Source organism: Crocodylus siamensis, chromosome 3, assembly GCF_052110815.1.
Source record: "Crocodylus siamensis isolate JL-2025a chromosome 3, ASM5211081v1, whole genome shotgun sequence".
NCBI lineage: Eukaryota > Metazoa > Chordata > Crocodylia > Crocodylidae > Crocodylus > Crocodylus siamensis.
In genome coordinates, this window is record NC_143397.1 from 246,095,904 (window position 1) to 246,120,073 (window position 24,170).

At 43.4% G+C, this 24,170-nt stretch overlaps 2 protein-coding genes across 6 annotated transcripts in view; one reads left to right on the forward strand and one right to left on the reverse strand.

Annotated features, from left to right (window-relative positions):
• The window catches only part of EFR3A (EFR3 homolog A), a 143,532-nt gene extending 133,749 nt beyond the window's left edge, over positions 1-9,783 (forward strand). For 4 of the 5 annotated variants that reach the window (XM_090040665.1, XM_090040661.1, XM_090040663.1 and 1 more), the window contains 4 exons: positions 1,255-1,303; positions 3,222-3,325; positions 4,980-5,029; positions 5,938-9,783. In XM_090040665.1, the coding sequence (XP_089896791.1) occupies positions 1,255-1,303; positions 3,222-3,325; positions 4,980-5,029; positions 5,938-6,043 (309 nt within the window). In that variant the 3' untranslated portion in view covers positions 6,044-9,783. The remainder of the gene's footprint in view (positions 1-1,254; positions 1,304-3,221; positions 3,326-4,979; positions 5,030-5,937) is intronic. The other variant, XM_090040662.1, reaches the window with a different exon arrangement.
• Positions 9,784-17,995: 8,212 nt separating this feature from the next.
• OC90 (otoconin 90) overlaps positions 17,996-24,170 on the reverse strand; it is a 30,218-nt gene continuing 24,043 nt past the window's right edge. The window contains exons 10-12 of the mRNA XM_090037716.1: positions 21,952-22,126; positions 18,883-18,989; positions 17,996-18,303 (exon numbers count right to left, since the gene is read on the reverse strand). Of these exons, the coding sequence (XP_089893842.1) occupies positions 17,996-18,303; positions 18,883-18,989; positions 21,952-22,126 (590 nt within the window). The remainder of the gene's footprint in view (positions 18,304-18,882; positions 18,990-21,951; positions 22,127-24,170) is intronic.

Here is a 24,170-nt window from a genome sequence, read left to right on the forward strand (position 1 = left end):
ACATATAGATGTCCTGCCTGTGGAACTATTTACAAGAATTATTTGTAGCAAAACTGCTCCCAGAGTAGTCCCCACAAGAGCTGCCAGCTAGGACTTGGCCACATAGCCGTTTTTGATACAAATGAATGACTCTAAGGTAGATGCACATTGGGTTTAAAAAACATACCCAGTCATTGATTGTTTGCTGTTAAACGAGGAGGGGCTGGAAGGACAAGATCAGATTGATGATTCTCTACCAAAAGTCACAAGGTATTCAACCAAAAGGATTTTCTATTCCATATTTATTCATTATAGTTTCTCCAGAAATGAGAATATAATACAAATCCAGTAACAACTACTAGACCTTCTAACTGTTTTTTATTTGTGTCTTCCTTTTTTTGGCATGCCTCGTGTTTTTTTTTAGCTCGGATTTGGTTGGCTTCCTCCTCCACATAGCTGGGATACTAACATGAGGCACGTGTTAAGATTATAGGGAAAGTCTCCATTCTCCTTACCAGTCCCCGGTGCCACAGCAGAATGCTGCATGCAGGTAGCATTTAGAGAGGATTGCTGCCAGTAGGTCTGTACTGAGTAATTGCACACCGTGTGTCTCAGAGCCTCATAATGGCTTTTTTTCCACGCTAGCAACTAAAAAAAATTAATCCCTTACACAAAGACAATCTCTGCCAAATGTCAAGCTCCTTTTCCAAAGTATGAAGACGTTCAAATTCCTCAGCAAAATAATTCAAAGAAATTTAACATGGGGAAAAATTTACTTTCCCCTAATATGATTTTCTTGATTTAAGTTATTTTGCTGACACTCTCCCCAGAAAAGGCTGAAAGTGAGCCTCAGGCAGATGTCTGTTTTAAGAAATATCCATCTCAGTAGTGAGTTTGTCAGGCTAGATAACTGAAGATAGTGACACCGATACTTTGTTGTCCCACACTGCCGCTGTAAGACCCTATCAGCTCTGCCTAAGATAAAATAAAGTTGGTGGATCACTGAATTATTGTTCTGAGCAGAACACGAGAATAATCAAACAGCAAATGTATTAAAATGGTGAAGAAGTATAAGGTTACTTGTTATATATATGATAGTAATCTCTATTTCTAAGAAATAAAAAAATCAGTCAAACACAAGTTAATGAGAAAAAGTGCTGTGACATTTAAGGGGTGTACTTGGTACTGTGACATTTAATGCATTTATTAGTTGCCATGTTACTACACGAGCATACGCAATTCTACTTAATTAAAAAAAACATTTATTTTCTGCAGATCAGTAACACTGAAGAAATCACCTTTGAAGCTTTGAAGAAAGCCATTGGTGAGATTTATTGCAAGTCTTTGTTTACATAGCTTACTCCTGTCCAATCAATGCAAGAGGCAAGGATTTGTTTTTTTGGTGAGGCATAGAAAAGTAGAGAAGCTTTTGAATGTAAGGCATGTCCAATAAATGAAATACTTGCCAGAAACAAATTTCTGACAGCACAGCATACTTAAAATATTATTTGGTTTTCCTGTCACAAAATGCATTGATTTGCAACTACATGTACTTGTTTCCAACCCGTTTCAGCGATCTATATTAAGCATTTCTCTGAGAATTATGTTTGCAAATTTCCTTGGGGGTAGTGAAACATACTTTAAAAAAAAAAAATTGCAAATGAATCTTGTTGTGACCTGTATCTAGATCTTGGCTCTTACAAGTTAAGGCCTGAAAAACACTTAAAAGATTCATGACTTTTTTTTTTCCCTTTGAAAAAAATTTCAACAGAGCAAAAATTTACAGTGTATTTTGAATAGCGGCGGCTATATTAACATCCCTCAGAGGTCGTCTTTTGTAAATCTTGCATTGTGAGTTTTAAGGGATTCTGTTTTAGTCTCCAACGTTTACATGTGATAACTTTGTAACTTTATAACTAAAAATGGATTTTTCCAACTGCCTATCCACCATACTAGACCTAGGAACTATGTGTTCAGCCAAATCATTTCTGTATTATATTTCACTATTAATCAGGGTTCTGCAAGTCAGATGCCCCTCCTTGCACTTTGGAAGGTAATTGTGGGGGACATGCTTTCAAAAAAAATATTGTTAGTGAGATTGTAATGTTATCTGCAAACCTCGTTATTCTCGTTATGAATGGAAATAAAGAAGCTCCTCTTGACCTTTTGGTCCAAACTAAGTTTCTTGAACTTGTTAAAAATTTGACTGCAGTACATGTAGCGTTGATGAGCTTACTGGCACTCAAAATTTTAATCTCTGCCAGTAACATGTTTGCAAGGTGTAAGTGCCCAGGTCCTGTCTTCTAGCACCAGTCCAGTTGCACCATTGGCAACTGTTGCAATTCTGATAGCTGTTTAGGTGATAACAAACACAGAATTGCTCTCTGGTTGATAAAAACAAGTTCAAAACACCCACATTAGCAAACTCCTCCAATTGGTAATTGTCCTCCAATCTTTTGCAATTCACAGATGTTGAAACCTTGCAACGCTAACTACACCTTGAACTTCTGAGTTCAATTTCACTGTATCTCCATGTAGATAAACATGGGCTTCTTAATGGCTGATGTTTCAACTGCAAACTGTTCACTAAAAATTGCTACAAGTACAAAATGATGCTTACATTTTGGAAAACTTTTTCATCCAAAGAAGATTCTCTGCCTGTTCAGAGGACTGTAAACCTTAGTCCCCTGATTTCAAAGCAGTGGTCAGTATATGTACATGAAGCCTCATTTTTAAGCATGTTGAGTTGGGATGGGGAGGGGAAGGAGGGAGACAAGTGGTACAAAAACATAGTACCTCTTAAACATATTGTATTTAAGTATAAGGGGCCAGCATGTAGTGATGGATGCTTATCAGTTACATAAGTAGAATGTTACATATGTTGGTCATTGAAACACAGAAGACCATGCATCACTCCACTGGTGGTGACCTACAGCTAAAATATATCATGCAACCCATATTCAATCCAAACTCCCGTTGGCTGAGTAGGGATTGGAAGGTATGGTCCTATGTTCAATTGTGCATGCTGGTGTTTTTTTTCTGGCATGTGTTGTTATTACAGGGAATGTATATGATGCGGCTAGTACTTGCTCATTTAGGCTGTCTAAATACTGTTCCTTTGAGGAGGGGTTCTCTGCTTTCTTCACCATTTTTAGGTAACAGTAAAGGCCAACCTCTTAGTGTTTGTGTCATTTATAAGTGGGCTGTTAAATGAATTGGAGCTCTTAAATTTTTTTTTAAAGATAATACTGGACTTGAGGAGCAAGAGAAAGAAAAGAGACGCCTTGTGATCGAAAAGTTCCAGAAAGCACCTTTTGAAGAAATTGCAGCACAATGTGAAACCAAAGTGAGTTCTTTGAATAATAATGCAAAAGCATTTGTGCAAGGGCTGATGTCAATGGGTGGGAATGGAGTTTGTGATAGCTTGCATTTGGTAATAGAGAAGCAGTTGTTTCCTTTTTCTCTGTATCTATTATACAAGTGTTACCAGTGTAGAATATCAAAATTACTGTGAGTATAAGTGGGATGAGTCCCCTTTTCCTTTGAGGAATATAAACTTTGTGTCCTCCACCCTACTTTTACTTTTATAGCCTTTGAAAGCTGGCTTTACAGCCATGTTTGTTTGAATTTGACTATTGTTTAGCAACTTCATTAATGATGTGGACATTGGAGTCAAAAGCGGACTGGCCAAGTTCACCAATGACACCAAACTTTGGGGCAGAGCATCCATACCAGAGGACAGGCGGGTGATCCAGGCTGACCTGGACAGGCTCAGCAAATGGGCGGATGAGAACCTGACGGTGTTTAACACCGAAAAATGCAAGGTTCTCCACCTTGGGAAGAAAAACCTGCAGCATCCTTATAGGCTCGGCAGTGCTGCGCTGGCTAGTACTACGGAAGAAAGAGACTTGGGGGTCATCATTGACCATCATTCCATCATTGACGGAAGAAAGAGACTTGGGGGTTCATCATGTTCAAGATGAACATGAACCTGCGATGCGATGCTGCGGCTAGTAAAGCGACCAAAACGCTGGCTTGCATCCATAGATGCTTCTCAAGCAAATCCCAGGATGTCATTCTCCCCTTGTACTCGGCCTTGGTGAGGCCGCAGTTGGAGTACTGTGTCCAGTTTTGGGCCCCACAATTCAAAAAGTATGCGGAGAAGCTTGAGAGAGTCCAGAGGAGAGCCACGCACATGATCAGAGGTCAGGAAAGCAGACCTTACGATGACAGGCTGAGAGCCATGGGGCTCTTTAGCCTGGAAAAGCGCAGGCTCAGGGGTGATCTGATGGCCACCTATAAGTTTATCAGGGGTGACCACCAGGATCTGGGGGAACATTTGTTCATCAGAGCGCCCCAAGGGATGACGAGGTCCAATGGTTATAAATTACTGCAAGACCGTTTCAGGCTGGACGTAAGGAAGAATTTCTTTCCTGTCCGAGCCCCCAAGGTCTGGAACAGCCTGCCAACGGAGGTGGTTCGAGCACCTACGTTGAACACCTTCAAGAGTAAATTGGATGCTTATCTTGCTGGGATCCTATGACCCCAGCTGACTTCCTGCCCTTTGGGCAGGGGGCTCGACTCTATGATCTTCTGAGGTCCCTTCCAGCCCTGATGTCTATGAATCTATGACTGTGGAAGCGCTTGAAAAAGTATCTTTGCATTCATGCCCACATAGGCCTAACTGACTGGAAGAATTTTTGCTAGTTCATAACTGAAGTCATTTGAAAATCTGGTTCAATTTTGCTACTCCCAGATTCTGTTGTACAAATCGGTGTAACCTACAGCCTCATGTATGTCGTTTATAATACCCTTCCCAAAACCTAGAGTCCTTAATGCAGCAGGAAAACAAAGCTGAAATAGTGGATACTGCCCATATTTACCACCTGGCCATGTGAAATGCACTTACTAAACTGTTCCGGCTTATTTCTATAAGCTGCTTTTCATCTGCAGTAGTTTTTCTTCAGGGTGTCATTAAAATCCTTATATTTTCTCTCTAGGCAAACTTGCTTCATGACAGACTTGCACAGATACTGGAGCTCACCATTCGGTAAGGTTTTATACGCAAAACGGTTGGCAGTAATGACAAACGCAAGTCGTTATTAGGGAATTCTGTGCTAGCTTGAAGTGTTTACCATGTTCCTAGACACCACAGCTTTAGTAAATAGAAGACAGTTGCCTTCAGTTAAAGGTTCTCCTAGGAAAACATTTGATTTTATAGCTATTTGCAATTTCTTTAGTTAGAGAAAAATATCCATTGCCAAGATCATCCTATAATCACATCAGATACTGCTTATTTTTAAAATTGCTGTGTTGTAATCAAAGCAGATCATTTAAGGGGAAAATTTGATTTATCTTTTAAATTGTTCTGAAGTGTCCACGGAGGCCTCAATTGAGCCCATCAATCTTAGCAACTTTCTCTGAAGTTTATTCACATAACTGAGGGTGCAGCTGGTCTCTGCTTAGGTTTCAAAAATGTTTCAGATGTGGAAGCATATTTGAGCAACATGGCACTAGAAATTTGTGTGGGTGTATCATATGTATTAGTCAGATTTGCCAAAATAATCTTGCTGCTACAAGGAAGGAAATATTATTTTCCCTTACGGTTGCTTCTCTAAGAATTGGTTAGCAATCTGTCCTTGTTTATTGTAACATGTCATGTACATCTGTTGTTCTACATAGATAATACTGTTTATTAATAATAACAAACCATATTTCCATAGCTACATTGACATCAATGAAGCTGATGATTCAGACAGACATAAACAAAAATGAGCCATTATAATTTGGTGTTCTTAAGAACTCAAGAAAAGGATAGTATAAAGACAAGGGGGAAGGGGAAATTACTTTCAAGTTTCCTGGCAGGTGACATATGGACCTCAGATAACAGCAGATTGTATATACATGTCATTTTGAGAAGTTAAGTCATATATTTGGTTTATCATTCTTCTTTTACAGTCCTCCACCTAGCCCTTCGGGAACGTTGACTGTTACCGCTGGACATGCTCATTACCAATCCGTTCCAGTCTATGAGATGAAGTTTCCAGATCTTTGTGTGTATTAAGTGTCTTCTGAAGTCTGCTGGACATTATTTAGAGTAGAGTACAATAGAAAGACCAAGAAGAGTTGTCAAGTTTTTGTTGTTTGTTTTGTCAAATGACCATAGTTTTTAGAAGAAACAGTGGACTTAAAACAAATAGGGATGTCTTTTAGCCAGCCTTCAAAATTATTCTGCACTGTTTATTCTTCAATAAAATTTAAAACTAGGTTAATTATGTTCACCTTATCAATTATTCTTTTATAAAGTATTCACATTTCAGTAGGTTTAAAACTCAAAAGAGAGAACTTTTTTGCCAAAGGCTCAAACAAAATATTACAAAAGTTCCTAAAAGTAGGTGCTGTATTTACAATTCATGGTTGCAGCCCTTTTCACTCCCCTTCTCCCCCAACTCACCCACACAGACCCACACCCCTGGTTTACCCAGGGTAGATGCTTTAGGCTCACTTAATCACTTAATGGAACAGTAATTTTGCTTCCTTATGAAAATGTTTTGTAGAACAGGGATTGGCAACTTTTTTGGCCAGGGTACCAAAATCACGCCAAGCTTTACCCATGCCTCGACTTAGCATGCCAGAGATGGGGAAGCCACAAAGGGCCTGATCCTCATTGCTGGCAGGGGCTGCACATATGCATCTAGGTGGACAGCGGGGTGCCCTAGTCCCTTCTCCGCCACGTGCTGCAAGCTGTGCTTGCACCTGCTACCTCCCTGGAGCTGGTGCCTGGGCTCCAGAGCCCAGCACAGCTGTCTGTAGCCTCCCTGCTGCCTGGCACAGCTGGCCTGGGTTCTGGTAGCAGGCAGCCAGGAGGCTGCAAACAGCTGTGCCAGGCTCTGCAGCCCCAGCACCAGCTCCACAGCAGCTGCACATGTGCCTCCAGGCAGATGGTGGGGAAGGAGGCAGGATTGCACCGCCCCAGCCCCTTCCCCTCCATGCGCTGGGAGCTGCACATGTACCCACTGCTGCCACAGAGCCAGTGCTGCGGCCCTGTAGCCCAGCGCTGCTGTTTGCACCCTCCCAGCTGCCTTCCACAGCCAACCTGGGGTCCAGGCATCTATAGCATGTGGCTGGAAGACTGCAAACAGCTGTGCCAGGCTCCACATCCCTGGCATCGGCTCCATGGCAGCAGCAGCTACACACGTGCCTCTGAGCAGACGGTGGGAGAAGCCAGGTTTGTGATGCCCAAGGCTCCTTCCCACCATGCAGCCAGAGGTGCATGCACAGCTGCCTCAGCCACATGCAGTTGTTCATAGCCTTCCAGCTGCAGCCAGCCCAGGCTCTGGACGGCAGCTGGCAGAAGCTGCCCAGAGTCTGGGTTGGCTGTGGCATGCTGAGAAAAATGGCCTCGTGTGCCATGCTCTGGCATGTGTGCCAGGCCGATCCCTACTGTAGAAGCTACTTGCTAGTATGGAATATATTAAAGAAACAACCTATCATCGGTTCAATTGCAGTAAAAATGAGCAACTGAACACTTGTTAAAAGTTTGTAATAAATGATTAATATACTGGATTTCTAAAAAGCTCATTGTGTGCTGTTTTTTGCTGAAAACTATAATGTTCTGCTTAAGAGATGGAAAGTCTTCTCTTGGCGCATTGAAATGTGCAATATTTTTTGATGTTTATGGATGTATAGTTTACAAAACTATGCTTTTGAAAAGGCAGTAGTATTTTGCTGTGTCTGTTTTAGATAAATGAGAGGTATATATTTAGTATAGCAATAAACTGAGGGCATTTTAAAACATAAACACAGAATTAGAGATTATATTATATGAAATGTTTCTGTAGTTTGGTAATATAGGTTTTTAATGATATTTTGCAAATTGAAAGAAAACTGTAGATGAAACATTTGAAAGTTTAGAATTTATTAGATGTGTTTTCAAGCAAAAGCATTTTACAGATCCACTGTTTGCATATATTTTTCTTGTGACTGACAAGTCTTCCTGTAGATATGGAAAATAGATGTGCAAATGTTCATAGGTTTATGTATCTGAATGTAAGTTTCAAATACAAATAGAAAATAAAATAAAATCATCCTCTAGTGAGTTGTACAGGATTGGAAGGTTATTGGCAGTGTCAGTGGGTCCCGTTGAGAAATTTTGACCCATTGAGAAATTCTGAGTAGCCCAATGCCATGTGCAGTTAGGCTTCACAGTCCAGTGTAGCTGGATTTTCTGGAAGTAGCAGACACTCTAATGGACATATGTTCTTGATACTTCGGTTATATGGCTTTCAATTTTTAAGAAGTTTGAACAAGTTTAGACCAAGATAAATAGTGCATTAGCATCAACTTTGTTTTAGCATAGAGAAGCAAGCCAATCTATTAATTGTCCTTGGCATTTCTCGATTTTGCACTCCTGCTGCATAAAGTAGGACTTCTGCATTTTTTTAAACTGAAGTACAAAGCTCCTTTTAAAGATCTTTAAAGGCATGAAATAGCATATATTTTTAGAAAGATTTCAGCTACTTAAACCTATGAGATGACACTTTCAGGAGTCATTCACAAAACTCAAAAAGGTAATTGAGACCTTCTTTTCAGTTTGACAGTGCAATCACAGCTGTTAGTGGATGACGAAACAGCCCCTTACCTACAGCATTCCGTTGTGATTGTTACTGCTGCAACGTATCAGCCTGATCTGACCAGAGTCATCACATTAATAGAACTCGTTGTCACCCTAGTTTTTTAGTTGTCACTTTTTGTTTTTTTAAGGTAAGCCATGCTAGTTTTTTGACCTATATAAAGAGTGTAATTTTTTAAGTAATGAATCAAACTGGGGGACACAATGTAAGACACCGTCCACTGATGTCATTTTATAAAGTAACACTGTGTGCTTTTGTACAAAAAAAAAAAAAAGAAATAGAATTAAGCAGTTTAAAGAATAAGAAACAAAGAATGTACTTTCATTTGCACTGTTGCAGTAAGCAGACTCTGCTGTAAATACAGACTTTCTTCTGGTTAACTGAATTTTGTTGCATGTATACTGCATGTGAACAATTCTATTCAGCATTTCACGTACAACTCATTGGTAGTCTGTTTATGAAGTAATTTTCATTTATTAACATGGTAGGCTTCCACGTGTTTTAAACTCAGACAAGCCATGCCTAGGATGTGCAGACAGAAAGGAATAAAAGGTCTGTAATCTTCAGAGTGTTGGCATGGCATTTCATTTCCTCCTAGCTGGAAACATAGAGTCTGGAGATGTATTCTGGCCATTTTGGACAGACAAAGAATTTGGGATTTATGGGGGTCCATTGTTGTAATATAGTATACCCGACAGTTTACCATAGGAAATCGTAGGTAATAAAACCAAATACATTTAAAACTGTTCTAATGTATACAGTTGCTTTGCATCAGTTATTTCTTTCTGTTCCTGAAAAGTTGAACAGCTTAGAATCCAAAATGTGCACAATGGGCCTATCGTATCTGTGATGGTTTCAATACTGTTTGGATGTTTATGGTACCCAGCTGATGTTTGTATGTGTTGCAGCTTTTGCTTTAAATTCTTTTAAATGTACTGTCACTTTGAGTAATATGAATTTTGGTAGCAATTCACTTAAAGTAAATGAAATCTGTGTTACTTTTGGAAGCAACAATTAGCCTGTTGTCCAAAGTCAGGGTAGGGCAGCTTTTTCTGTTTTATTGATGTTCCTCTATTTTCTGTACTGTCTGTAATGAACCAGTTCCATGAAATGTAACAATACACTGTGCAATCAACATTTAAGCAATAAATAAACCAAAAAGTTAAAATAACCGAGTTGGTTACAAATTAATATTGCTAATGAATGTACAGTGTTCAAAGTGAAAACACCAATATTGTCCTTTATTAGGTGGGTTCCTGTTTTCATAAGAAGCTAAGTAAAATTTCACTTCATCCAAAAAACCATTCCTTTTTAAACCTAAAGCATTTCACTCCATTATAATGTTGTGACTGTTGGAAAAGCCAAACAAATATGGCCAAGCAGCAAGATTTAATTAATTCCAAACAGTACATTAACACTACAAGAAGAAAGTGATACTGAGATGGTGCTCTGTCATGGTTTAAGGCATCCAAATGATAACTTTTCGTTAGTCTTTCTTTTACTTTTTTTAAGAATAAAGTTTTAGCCTAGGCCCAGAGCACCACACACACGGATCTGTTAGCACTGCAGTTATCAGCATGATGTGAGAATTGTGTAAAGGCACTGTTTGATTCCTGTCCAAACAACGATTCTAGCTGGACTACTAAGGAGCTATTTCAGCATCTCACTGCTTCTAGCACTCACCTACCTAACAGTCTTAAAATGTTTAATCTTTTCTTTTAAGACCCCGACACGTTATATTAACTGTGCACTTGAATGGTTAATTGCACAATAAATTTTAACATGCTACACCTGCAAAGTATTTATGGCAGATAAAAATAGCCAACTAGATACAAAAATGTTGAATAGTGTTGTAGCTAGCTTCTATCAAGCTTTTTTAATTTGAACATCTTGTCACCCACAATGTCATAGGTTTTGCTGGGTCCTCCAGCATCCTACTGTGCATGGTCACTCTCCCACTTTACGAGCCACCTATCTGCCAATGCTGACAACCAGCTTGTCAGTATTGGTATGACAGAGGTTGGCACTGGGACTGAGACAGCACGGGTCCAGATGCTGAAAAATCATAGAAATAAAGGGCTGGAAGGGACCTCGAAAGATTGAGTCCAACCCCCCTGTTTTGGGCAGGAATACTGCTGAGATCAAATGATCCCAGCAAGGTGCCTGTCCAGTCTCCTCTTGAAGACTTCCAGGGTTGGGGACTACACCACCGCCTTGGGAAGTCTGTTCCAGATTCTGGTCACCCTTACCATAAAGATTTCCTTACGTCCAACCTGAAACCATCCTCTAACACTTTATAACCATTGCTCCTTGTCCTCCCCTGGGGCACCCTAGTGAACTGTCTTTCTCCCAGCTCCCAATATTCACCCCTTACAGACGTGTAGATAGGCTGCAAGGGGTGAAGGTTTCAAGTTTCCCTGGTGAGAGGAGTCAAGGGGCTCCCCCTGCAGGAACCTTGACAAACCCTAAGCCTACAAGCACTGTAGAGCAAGGCACTTTAAAATGTCAGGTTGCAGGGAGCCAGGCTGAATGCAGTTTTTAGATGCACCAGAGCAAGGGATGTCTAAAAACCATACATGTAGCTGGGTTATTCCAGGGTCAGCTGACGGTCAGCTTGACTCCCAACAGCCTAGGGTCTTAAACCACAAAGCCCTGCATTGGGAACCTCCTGGGGGTTGGGAACAGCCCTGGGTCCTGGACAGAGCCACATGCTACCTGATGTATAGGACTGGCCTGGGAGCAGGTTTGCAGTGGCGCAATTGAGATCAGAGAAATCTTATGCTTCATTCCAGATATCACATCTCTTGCTATTAATGTATGGCATGACAAGAGGCTGATGCTTGACAGGCATAAAATTCCTGTGATCCAAATCCTGGCATAGGTTTAACATCTGCCTAGGAGTGCTTCCTGACAGATTGTGGATAGTTAATGACTGTGAGTCTCTTTTAAGCACCTTCCTTTTCCTTCTGACAACCTAGGTTTTGTTTTCACAATTCCAAAATCCTCTATCTCAATTTAATGGCTGTTTAGTATCGCAAAGGCTTTGCCACTTCAGATGGCTGAAATCTCTGGCCTTGAGGTTTTAACACGTGAGAAATGAAACAATACAGGGCAAAAATCCATGCTTAGAGGAGGTCTAGGTAATACTTGAGGTGATGGACCCAAATTACAGGTGGGGTTTTCCCTCTACAATGTCCATTTGAACAATGAGTGACATTTTGAGCCATATCAAGCCCAGCTGACTGGCAGGACAGTGTGGTTATCAGGATGCTGAGCAAGTACAGAGCAGCCAGAGCAAATCAGGCTGTGCAAGAGCAACTTCACTGTTGGGAGTTGTAATCTAGATACTATCCAAGAGCATGCAACCATGGCTCCCTTGCAGTACTACTAGCATAGAGCAGTTCCGTGTTTTGGGAGCACTGCACTTGAGGGGAAAAAATCCAGGCCTACCCAGTTGTGTGAGCCAAAGTATCCAGTATTCTTGAAATAGTGTTTGTGTGATGTAGCTGTGATTGTCCAGGACTTTTATGATGCATTTGAAAATGTATCTAACTTTATCACAATTATACAGTTGGTCCAATAAAAAATACCACCCATAGAAGTCCTTGTCCCTTGCAATCTCCTTAAAATAACTGTCCTTTTATTTAAAGTTTGAGCTTCCCCAAGATCTCAGAGACTGTTAATGGAACTCTGTTAATGATTTTATGTCTCTTCTCAGGCCTCGAGCACTTGCAACTGCCGAAAAGGTTATGGCAACAAAAATCAAATATCAGACTAATCTAGCAGAGGCAGTAAACGGTTTAGATTCACCAGCTAACTGATGCTTAACACCCTGCTGTGCTCATAACCAGCGCGCCTACACAAGGCGCTACTGCTCAGTGGTTACAGTGCATTTATTTAGTACTTGTATAATCCAGTATTAAATAAATGTGCAGTTCCTGTGGAGTAGTGACACTACTGTGCGGTTGTCTAATAATACTGTGCAGTAGCGTATTAGCATTGGGGATCCTGTGACACAATTAGCGTCTTGTGTAGACGTGCCCGCAGAGTGTTTATAGCCAACTGTGTCCTTGACCAGTTCTAAGTTTCATATGGATGGGAGCCTGAGTAAAAATGCTCATCAAAGGTTGGAGTATTGTCTGGACGTTACATAAATGATAGCACAATTATTGTTGTTTATCTAATGTGGTAGATAACGAGCATTTCAATAAAGCATCTATGAAGCCAAATAAATCCCATAGAGATTTTACTGGCATATAACTGTATCCTTGAGGGGAATACACCATGTTACAATTCAAATAACCCTTCATCTAATATTAAATCCCAACAGTTGCCAGAAAGGACTCTTTGAAACATCAGCTTTAACTGATGGTTTCAGAGCATCTACATCAATATATATCTGAGGAAAATAGCTGGTGCTCTTATCAGGCAATGGTGTAACCATCATATTTCATTTCATTTAAAGGCCAGTTTTGCCTGTTTCAGCTCCTTAGCGACCTGACCTTTTCTTATTTATTTATGAGAGACATGCAGCAACAAATAAATTGCTAATGTTACAGCAGGAAGTTGTCACCAGAACGTTAAATAAAATCCAATTCTGAAATTCAGATGAGTGTCAGTTTAGTGCAGTTGCATAATTACTGGGTGGGGCAAGGGGGGCATGAGTCCTGGGTGCTGAATACGATGGGCTGCTGGAAAACTATGGTGGGGGTGCCAGAACAGATGCAAATGTGTGTCCAGCCTCTGTGTCCAGGACCCAGGGCATGATGGCAGGGGAGCTTATAGCTGTGTGGAATTGGAGTTAGAGCTAGGGGCAGAGGGCAATGGATGTTCCCCCATTCTGCTAAATTAAGGGTTTTATATCTTTGCACAATGTTGCACTTGATCACACTGAGGGAGGGCGGGAGCAGCAAGTGAAAGACTAGGGGACACTTCCATAGCTGGTGGGACACTAGATTTCCCAATCCTCCCCCCCACACCTACTTCCCCCACTGCTGCACAGCTGGAGTTCTCTTGCTTCCACCCTCTGGGTCTACTTGTCCAAGGCACAGACCCTGCCAGGTATGCCTCTGGCTTAATACAAATCTTATTGCAAACACATAATTAGCTAAATCCTGCCATTTTGCAGGCATGAATGCTTAAGTGTCAGAGTATTTTGGAATTTTCTTTCAGATTTGACTGGATGCCAATTCTCAATCTATTTGGCCAACCCTCAGTTCTTCCACCCTTGTGTATTCTTTATGCCATTGAAAGTAGCTATAAGTTTGGACCTTCCCACCACTTCTAGCCACAGATCTTGTATTTTGTTGACACTGGAGCCAAAGGCTCCCCTGTGCTGCCCAGGGCTGGGAACCCCCGTCAGCTGATCAGGGCTTCTAGCTGGGGGACTGCAAGGAGCCAAGCTTTTACTACCCACTAGTGAATGGGAACCCAGGCTCATGATCCCCAAATGGTGTGCTTGGGGTCTGATGTGCCATCCCGTGTGGCGTGGCAGGAACCGAAATGAAGCCAAACATCTTTAAAACCTGGAATAAAACAAATGACCCTTTTGTTACCAGAGCTTCTGATCTATTTGGACTGCATACTTTCTTAAGCATCTGATGAAGTGAGCTGTGGTTCACGAAAGGTTATGTGTCTCTGATTCAGTTAGCCTGTAAGGTGCACCTCTAGTTTGTTTCCTACTTTCATAGTTTCATAGTAGCTAGAGTCGGAAGGGACCTAGGTAGATCATCTAGTCCGACCCCCTGCCTTAGCAGGAAAGAGCACCGGGGTCAGATGACCCCGGCAAGGTGCTCATCTAACTTCCTTTTAAAAATCCCCAGGCTAGGAGCCTGCACCACTTCCCCTGGAAGCTGGTTCCAGGCCCTAGCCACCCTGACTGTGAAGTAGCGCCTCCTAATATCTAATCTAAACTTACCCTCCGCCAGTTTGTGACCGTTATTCCTGGTCACTCCTGGCAGCGCACGGGGGAACAGGGACTCCCCCAATACCTGCTGATCCCCCCTGACCAGTTTGTAGCAGGCCACAAGGTCCCCCCTTAGCCTTCTCTTGTGGAGGCTAAACAGGTTCAGGTCCCGTAGCCTATCCTCATAAGGCCTGCCCTGCTGACCCCTGATCATACGAGTGGCCCTCCTCTGAACTCTTTCCATATTGTCCACGTCCCTCTTGAAGTGTGGCGCCCAGAACTGGACGCAGTACTCCAGCTGCGGCCTGACCAGTGCTGCATAGAGGGGGAGGATCACCTCCCTGGACCTGCTCGATATGCATCTGTGGATGCATGATAGGGTACGATTGGCCTTCTTGACTGCCTCCCCACACTGCCGGCCCATGTTCATCGTGGAGTCAATGACGACTCCAAGATCCTTTTCCGTCTCCGTGCTGGCAAGAGGAGAGTTCCCCAACCTGTAAGTGTGGTGCCGGTTCTTCCTCCCCATGTGCAACACCTTGCACTTATCAGTGTTAAACCCCATCCTATTCTCATCCGCCCACCGTTGCAACCTGTCAAGGTCAGCTTGTAGCCTATTGCACCCTTCTAGTGCACCCACATCCCCCCACATCTTAGTGTCATCAGCAAACTTGAACAGGGTGCTTTCTACCCCCTCATCCAAGTCACTGATGAAGATGTTGAACAGTGCAGGCCCGAGGACCGAGCCCTGCGGAACCCCACTGCCCACATCCTTCCAGGTCGAGAAGAACCCATCCACCACCACCCTCTGGGTGCGGCCCTCTAACCAGTTGGCGACCCATTTGACCGTGTGGGCATCGACACCACAGTCTCCCAGCTTTTTGATGAGGACAGGGTGAGAGACAGTGTCGAAAGCCTTCCGGAAGTCCAAAAAGACTACATCCACAGCAACCCCTGCGTCTAATGATTTGGTGACCTGATCGTAAAAGGCCACCAGGTTGGTCTGACAAGACCTGCCACTGATAAACCCATGTTGGTTGCCCCTGAGCATGCATTCCCCCGCAAGGCCCTCCTGGATGTGTGCCAGGATAATTTTTTCAAAGAGCTTACCCGGGATTGAGGTCAGACTAACTGGCCTGTAATTTCCCGGGTCCTCTTTTTTTCCCTTTTTGAAGATAGGGACCACATTGGCCCTCTTCCAGTCCTCCGGCACCTCGCCAGAGCACCACGAGTGCTCATAGAGCCGTGCCAGGGGTCCCGCAATGACCTCGGCCAGTTCCTGTAGAACCCTAGGGTGAAGATCGTCCGGACCAGCGGACTTGAACACGTCCAGCTTCTCCAGAAGTACCCTAACTAACTCCTCGCTAACCCTTGGCCCAGGCGTGTCTCTCTCGGGGCCCGAGGGGGGCCCAGCAGGGAGGTGGCTGAACTGGTCCCTACTTAGGAAGACAGAGGCAAAGAAATCGTTACTTTCCTAAGGTTCAACACAGAGCAATGTTTTTTCAGCTAAGTTGGAGCCTTTAAAATAGGACTGTGAAAAGGGAAATGTGGAAACAACTCTGAAATGATTGGAATCACTAAAACAATAAGATGCAGCAGAAGTCAGTAGCAAACAGTTTTTATTTTAAGAAATGTTAATGGAAACAGTTTGTTTTCAGAGAAGCCTAAAATAGGAGATGCTTGAAAATATTTTGACTTTGCTTATTATGTGAAATTAGTCTGAAAATGGTTTTATCTTCCTTGTCTTCCTTTTCAAACTTCCTATTACAAAAGTCGTAGCAAAAGTATTGCTAGAAACCGCATAGAGCAATTTAAGAGCGTGCACTATGTTTGAGCACCAGCAGAAACCTACACACTACAAGATGTACAATGTATAATAAAAGGATAGTTGTGATTTAATTTCAAGCTAAAAAAGAACGTACTGCATAACTGCCTTCCCTTCTCTTTTGAGTTTGTGCCCACTAAGGAGCTCAAAAACCGTAGACCAGAGTTTTGCTGCAATTGGGTAGAGTTACGGAGGTGTGATATTTATGAAAGTCAAATTTCCTGCTTTTCATCAGAATCTGAAGCTGTGGACAGACAATTCATTTGTTAAGCCCTTTTCCCAGCACAGAGTACAGGCATTCAGGCAGTTTGTGGTGGAAACAACCTGGTGCTTCAGCCATGAACTGTTAGCTTTTTAAGCAGCAACTTTGTTCTCTAGCTCTGCATATAACACCAGTCCCATTTCATGTGAGGCAACAGGGGTCCCGCAGCCCTCCATGCTGCTTTCCCCACTCCGAAGAGGGCAGTACTCCTTGCCCTTACTGCCATGGTAGGCACAGGGATTTCCTGTGCAGGTTCTGTTTTCAGCAGCTCCAGCTGCTCATCGCCAGACTGCCCCTTTCCTCCAAAAGGGAGAGGGCAGGCTCTCAATTACTGCCCAGCCCTGAGACAAGGGGAACGAAGGAACAGGCTTCTATTGCCCCCAGGACAGAGAGCTTACCTCTGTTCAGCTTGTAGCTCTCCAGCCAGGGCCCTGAACTACTTGTATGGTCCCCATCTTACCGTGCTTTGCAGCACTGCGAGGTACCTAGAAATCTGCAGTGCTGTAACTGAACAGTTCTCAACCTTTTGCACCTTATGTCCCACTTACATAAGGTCAAAAAGTCCTGGTCCCACCAGTCAATGAGCTGGGGGTGGGGGGACCCAATCCAATCAAAGCACACAAAAGCAAAACTGGAAGTCCTGCAGTGGCACCTCCAGTTTCACTGCCATGACCCAAGTCCCACCTAGATGACATTCACATCCCACCGGTTGAGAAACCCTTCTGTAACTAACAGCCTGTCCGTAGCCAGAGTTTGATGGATGTTCATGGAACATTGCAGGCCTTCATAAGCGTGGACAAAAACCCAGCTGACTCCTAGCCAAAACTTTTCACTAGGTTTATGCCAGCTAATAAATAGAACATGCATCAAAATCTGGGTTACTTGCTATAATTTGGGTCTAATAAGTATACTTGCAATATACGTTGGATTTAGAATTTAATATATTTTCACATTATAGTCCCGGTAGAGGAAATTCAGGAAGAATTTTCTCTAGGGGGCCTATAATGAAAAGATATCTGAAATTCCAACTCTTCAATTATTTTTGTTTTCAGCAAGGATCATCACCCATGATGTAGAGTGAGGGGTCTGGCCTTAGGCAACTGGAAAAGCCATTAACAAAAATCAACTGGGGCTTTATTTACTTGGAAGCTGAACGAAACTGTACTTGGTACTTTTAGACAGGGTCTGGCCTACTAGAGATGACCCTCAAGGCAGGCTCCTCTATACTAAGGAGTTCCATACTGTAGTGTGATATACTTGCAACCTAGTCTATCTTTCAATCAGTCGTCTGTAAGGAAATGAAAAGGAGAATTTTCAAAGACAAAATGGGATGCACAATATTTGACTCTCGAGCCCTTTATGCCATTCCACAACAAGGTGATCAAGCTTGGCTATCTCCCGTGCAGTGGTGCAGAGTAATCCTTTCCAAATGAAAAGCGTGCACCTCTCTTTCCTCTTCTTAAAACACTCCTTGGACCTGCCTCCTCACTGCTCTCCTCAGAGCTGGATGCTCTAGTGCCTATTCCTGAGCCACTTGAAGGCCTTTCATGTGTTGCACTCCAACACAGGGCTTTCTCCTCTTGGCAGTCTTGCTGGCTCGGGGCCTTCAAGCTGTCATTGAAAACAGCAGCAGCCATGCACTCAGCAGCTGTCTGATCACAGGAACACAGTAGCTTTTCACACATACTCCAGCCGATGCCTTCAAAAGACAAAAAATTTAAGATGTTAAAAGTTTGAAATTTGGACGCTAATTATCGTGCTTCATTTTAAAATGGTGTTGTCACCTATGCCACAAGGCTGAGTAACATTTACAAGAAAAGCCTTCAATCCTGGGTGTCAAAGAGACGCTACGAAATCCATATCTTGACACCTAACTGTAAACAGGTTTTGGGAGAGGCTGAGAGGCTGCAGCTCCCATTGATCACCGTGAGATCAAAAATTAACCTACTTACATTTGTGGCGTTCCACTATTGGTAGACACACCTCTTTCAGTCTGCTCTTGAGCTGCATGGTTGTTTCATGTAAAACAGGCCTTGGCTTCACCAGGAACAATAAGCAAGTTTTGGTCAGGTTTAGTCGCTTGCTTTTGTTAAGAACATTCTTAATGTGGTCACTTTTTTCCTTCTCGAGACAGACTCCGATGGCATGTAGACTCCAGCTGGTATAACGTCTTTTCTATCTAAGCTTTGTGAGGCTCTTCTTGTTATAATTCTACACTGATCTCAATCTGGCTCAGGAAGGAATGCCATAAATTTCATTATCTAACCCCCACACTTACACTTTGGTTTATGATCGAAACACACAACTTCAGATCTCAAAATTCTCTCTGGATGGCATCCGAGTTTTCTAACTTGTTCCATACAGCAGTGATGAGAGAAACAGCACCTGAAATAGAGAAGCCCACATCTAGCTCTCTCAAAATATGTAAGTGGTACTTATGTGACTGGAGTTAACTGCCTAAGATGTATTTCTGGACCACTTGCATGAATTTTAGATCCTACTTCACCCTTAGATTATGCATAACTCTTGACATCACAGAATGGAGGAGGAGTGCAAGCCAGAGGGCGTGTAGCTCAGTGAAAGGCGCTGGCCTGGAAGGATGGGCAGGCCCTGGGTCCTGTCTCCTGTCCCCAGTGGGACAGCGTGCCCCCCAGCTTATCCAGGAGAGAGAATCCAGGAGCCCTTGTCTTTCCTGACTACTGAATAAATCACTGGACCCTTCCCCCCCGGCTCCCCAAATGAACCAGCTTCTTCGGGAGGTGTGGGGGTGATTCTTGGCAGTGCCTGATCCATGGCCAGGTAGTTAGAACATTTTGCTGGGAAGTTGGACATGAAGGTTTCCCTTACCTACATCTGGGGGATGCTTTCTCACTACCTGGGCAAGTGCCCTAACCACTAGGCGGCTAGGCTAAAAGTGTAGGAAGCCCTTCCTCCTCCTCTGGTGTCAAGGTTCTGCAGCTAAGTTTCCAGGGACTTGCATGGAGTTAATGTGCCTTCCCAGGGCAGTAGCTATAGTGGATCCCTTCTGAGCATGCTCAGAGGAAAGAGGCAAGTTGCACATGGAGGAGTGGGAGCTAACCTAAGTGGCCTATACAGCATATGGGTGCTCCTTACCCATATAAAGGTGAGTTTGACTTGGCCCAAATGTTCAATTTTCTCTAATGCACTGTATCTCCCTGCATCGCAGCCTGCTTCCTTCTATTTTTTTTTAAATCTTTTTGGTGCATTGATCCTGTGTTGGTCTTTAATGGATAGGCTTTTATTTTTAAACATATTATTTAGACAGAAACAAAGCTCTCAGCTTCCTCTGACATCACTGCTCCTGCCTAATGCCTCCTGGTCCCCAGGCTTTTCTGTCTTAAATTAGTTGCAAGCCCCTAGAAGGACACCCCAATCTCTTTATGACTATAAGTATATAAATAATTCTCCTGAAAACTGAATGCATAATTAGTACAGCTAAGAATGTAACTGGAAACTACCAGCATCATAATGGTTAAATCCTTCAGCTGCTTCCCTGCTGAACATGAGCCCACCCAGAGAAACAAGCTCTGCCTACTTCATGTGCACCCAATCTGTCAGGCAGCATATGCAGCCTATAGGGATCCTGAGTTCATTCCCCGTGACAGAGCCTGGGTTAAGCACTAGTGGGCACAGTCAGGATTTTGAGCCTGGGTTAAGCACTTGGGCATACTCAGACTATGCTGTCTGTACTGCAAAACTGCTGGAGTTGGGTATTCCTGGAGCAGGATTGATTGGGAATGGTTTGTTTCTTGACAGTCAGGGTTGCCAACCCAAGAATTGTTTGTGGGGGTTTGTTTTTGGGGGGAGGCGCGGGGGTTGCCGACAAACTGCAAACTTTTTACTGACCATCAAACTTTTTTACTGACATTTGTTTTTCACTTTACAAGAGTAACCCTTCTGCCAGGCACTAGACAGCAATAACAAGAGCCAGGTTCAAATTTAGGTGTTTAACAGTAGCTTTTAACAGTCTTACTTGACTGAACAATGGCTGTGAACTGTGCTTCCCCCATCTCAGGGGTCCCCTACCTACCCCACACCCTGATATTTCTGACCACACCTTGCACTGTGCTGCCCCCAAGTCCATCCCTCAACTGACCCCTATTGGCTCTGCCCCCTGCTCCCTGGCACAAACCACCCAACTACCACTTCTCCAAACCCCGCAGTTCCACCCCAGCCACACAGCCCCCACTTCCCTTTCCCATCAACTGTCTCTAACTGCCCAGGCCACATAGCCCTGCCTATCTGCGAGGTGAGTAGCCATTACAGAAAGGCAGCTACCAAGATGCAGCAGCAGCAGCACGTGGCTTGGGGTGGATGGCGAGGGGGCTACAGAGGTTCCTGTGGGCCATAACAAAGGCCATTGCCAGAGAGCTCCCTGCAACATGCTAAGCTGTGCTCCCACTAAGACTCAAGATGGCACTGCTCTGTTCTCTCTGTCCTTCAACACAAATTCTTAGTTTTCTAAAGACAGATCCATTTTTATGGTCTTTATAGACAAGCATGTTTAGCCTTTTTTCCTTATGGACTCTCTGAAATTATGGACAGTTGGCAGCTCTGTCACCAGTGGTCCCAGGCTTGGTAGAGAGCCAAAATATTTGTGGCCAGAGTTATACATTAGGACCAGAAGAAACTTATACTTAGCTGGTCTTTGGTCCTGCCACAGCAGGTCAGGTCTTTTTGGTATAAGTTCTACTACTCAAACCTGAAAAGACCCCACACAATTAAGGTTTCCACCAGTGCCCTCCCAGGAGACTCTTCCATACCCAATGGAACTCACCCTGTAGTAGCTTTCCCTTCTCCTGAATTTGCCTTAATTTAATTTCCTTGCTCCTAGAAGTAACTTCCAGTGCCAACAAGAATAGTTTGTCCCCCTTGCAGAAGGAAAATCCTAATTGCATGGACTTCAGTGGGGCAGTGCTTCATCCCTGGTGATTATACTCTTCCAAAGGCGGGTGCAATAGTTCTGTCTGCAAACTGCCTTCCAACCCAGCCATTTCTTGACACTGCTTTTGCTCCACTGTATTCTTTCTTGTCTCCCTTTATTCCTTCCTTTATTCCTTTTGCTCCTCTTCTCTTCTCTACCATTTAGCAGCTTGCCTCCTAAATAAATCTCATCCTCCAAAAACCAGAACCCCTAATAGGACATTGACCACCATTACACTGATGACTGCTTATACGTCCCACTGCCTTCCTCTATGTTTTGTCTTTCTTCTTTGTTTAGAGCATAAGTTCTTGAGGGCTTGGGCTCTCTCTACTCAGCGTTGGATGGTCCCCTGGAACTGCTATAGTAAACGCAGATACTTAGCAGGTGTCAAGGAGCCAGCACCTGTCCAGTACATCTGCAGGAGAACCTCTTCCTTCCTGGCCACAGTAGCAGCCATAAGATTCAAATTCCTGTGGACATCTGTCAGTCAAACAATACAGCATTTCTCCTAGCTGGGGCAGCTCCTGCTTCACTTTCCCATTCCCTCTTATTTGCAGAAAGGTAAATCGGTCGCAGACTGTAAAGAAAAATGCATTGGTGAATAGGTAACATTTAAGAACTTACACATTCATCAGGGTAAGCACCACCTCTTTGGCTGTGGTTGGAAAGTATGGAGCGTTTGGGAGGCATCACAAAATAAATGCAAATGATTTTCCTTGCTAGGTTTAGTCTTGTATAATCCACATGTCCTCTCTGAGGCTTCATAAATGTGTCACTGAGTCTAAATTTACTGGAACATGTCTCCATAGGGGTCTAAATTTACTGACCGTAATCCTCACCATAATCATTGCAGTTTTCCCACTGTTTCTAAGTGGCGTTGATGAGCTATTCTTAAGTTGATCAAGATTCTTTTGCTCCCTTCTCATCTGTTTTATACACTTGTTCTCTTTTTGTTTGTATAGAATATAAATCCTTAGGCATTTCTTTATCACACCTACTCCAACACATTGACCAGGACCTGCAGGCATGACTAGAACAGAAGTTACCTTGTGGAGGTAACATGCTGCTGAATCAAGCCTAGTAAGTACTACTTAGCCTCAAGGAACTAGATCCCATTTTCGGATGGCTTGAGAAATCCTATACCTGCAGTGACTTCAACTGGATTTTATTTTCCTTCATTTCCATTCTTTAATTTGCGAGATTCTGCAAGACTCTTTTCATCCTGGAACCAATCTTGTGGCTATCAAGCTAGCTAAAATGTCTCCTGTAACATCTTTTGCTCCTGCTGTTCTCTCTAGGTGAGTGTTTGTAAACTGGCTGTTCAGCACAAATTGCCTTTGCTTAGAATAGACCATCATGACTTTATGGAAAAGGGAAACACAGGTGAAGTGAGTTCTCCAGCAAAAAGGCACCCAAAAGGAATTAAATGCTGTTAAAGACATCATTAGGAAAAGAAAGGCAGAGAATAGCAAAAGTGGGAAAACTGATTTTAATGAAGAAAATGCTTTTCCCAGCTGCAAAGAGAAGATGCAAATGAAACAGGAATGTGATGAAAAAGCTTTGCTCTTATGTATTGTTTCACATGTGTGGTGCCACTCTTCCAAGATAAAGTTATTTTTAAGGTTATGAGAAAGAGGAATTTGGTGCATCAGATTCTCACTAATTTGAAAAACAGAATTGTTGGTATTCACGGCTAATACAAAAGAAAGCCAGAGCAGGAGAGCAGGGACTACACAGGACATATTTTCTTCAGTATCTGCTGGAGGGATGTCTCTGATGATGTGTACTTGCCATGATGGCAGAGGCAGAATAGGCTTGTGGTTAAGGATTTGATGTGGGAGATCTGGGGTTGAATTTCCAGCTCTTCCTGTCTGACCTTGGGTAAGCCATTTCACCGTTTCTCTCCTTATCTATACAACCATACTTAACAGTGATCCTTTTGTCTGCCTTGTCTATTTGGACTGTACAGCCTTCGCCTGCCCCGGCTATATGTCGTTCAGTCCCTAACACTGTAAGTCAGTAAGCAGGAGGAATGGCAGGAAAATGGCCACGTCAGTGTCCATTTGTCCGGTAGTGACCTGGCCCCATCTTCCACTCCTGAGTTTACACCAAACTAAAACCCTCCTGAACCTAACCCTCCAGCTCCAGTTCCATTCAAACCTCAAGGTCCAAGTACCATAATATTATAGCAGAGTTACTGTGCTGGCTGGATGGGTTGGTATGGCCTCTCAGTGTGCAGCCCCTGAAGCCCCTGGGTCATTTCTATCACACAGGAAGGCAACTGGTCAAGAGAGGAACCCTGAGCAACGTTTCAGGTGGGAGCGTGCTTCCCTGCCTGCAGAAAACCATCAACGTGTCTTGGATTCAGCTTCAAGAGGGTGGCCCTGCTCTGCACCAAGTGTACACCAGTCTTGTCACTCCTGCTCATGTTCATCTACTGGGCCCATAAGCGCACACAGTGACCACGGGGAAAAGTTGGCATCTGAGAACTCAGTCAGCGTCTGGATTTCTCCTGCACTCTGACCCTGCCTCTCCTTCCCCATCTTCTGCTTTGGGGCTGTTCCTTTCACTATCTGTAACAAGCACAGGAGGTCTTTGCAGGGCAGCTGGGGCATACCCGA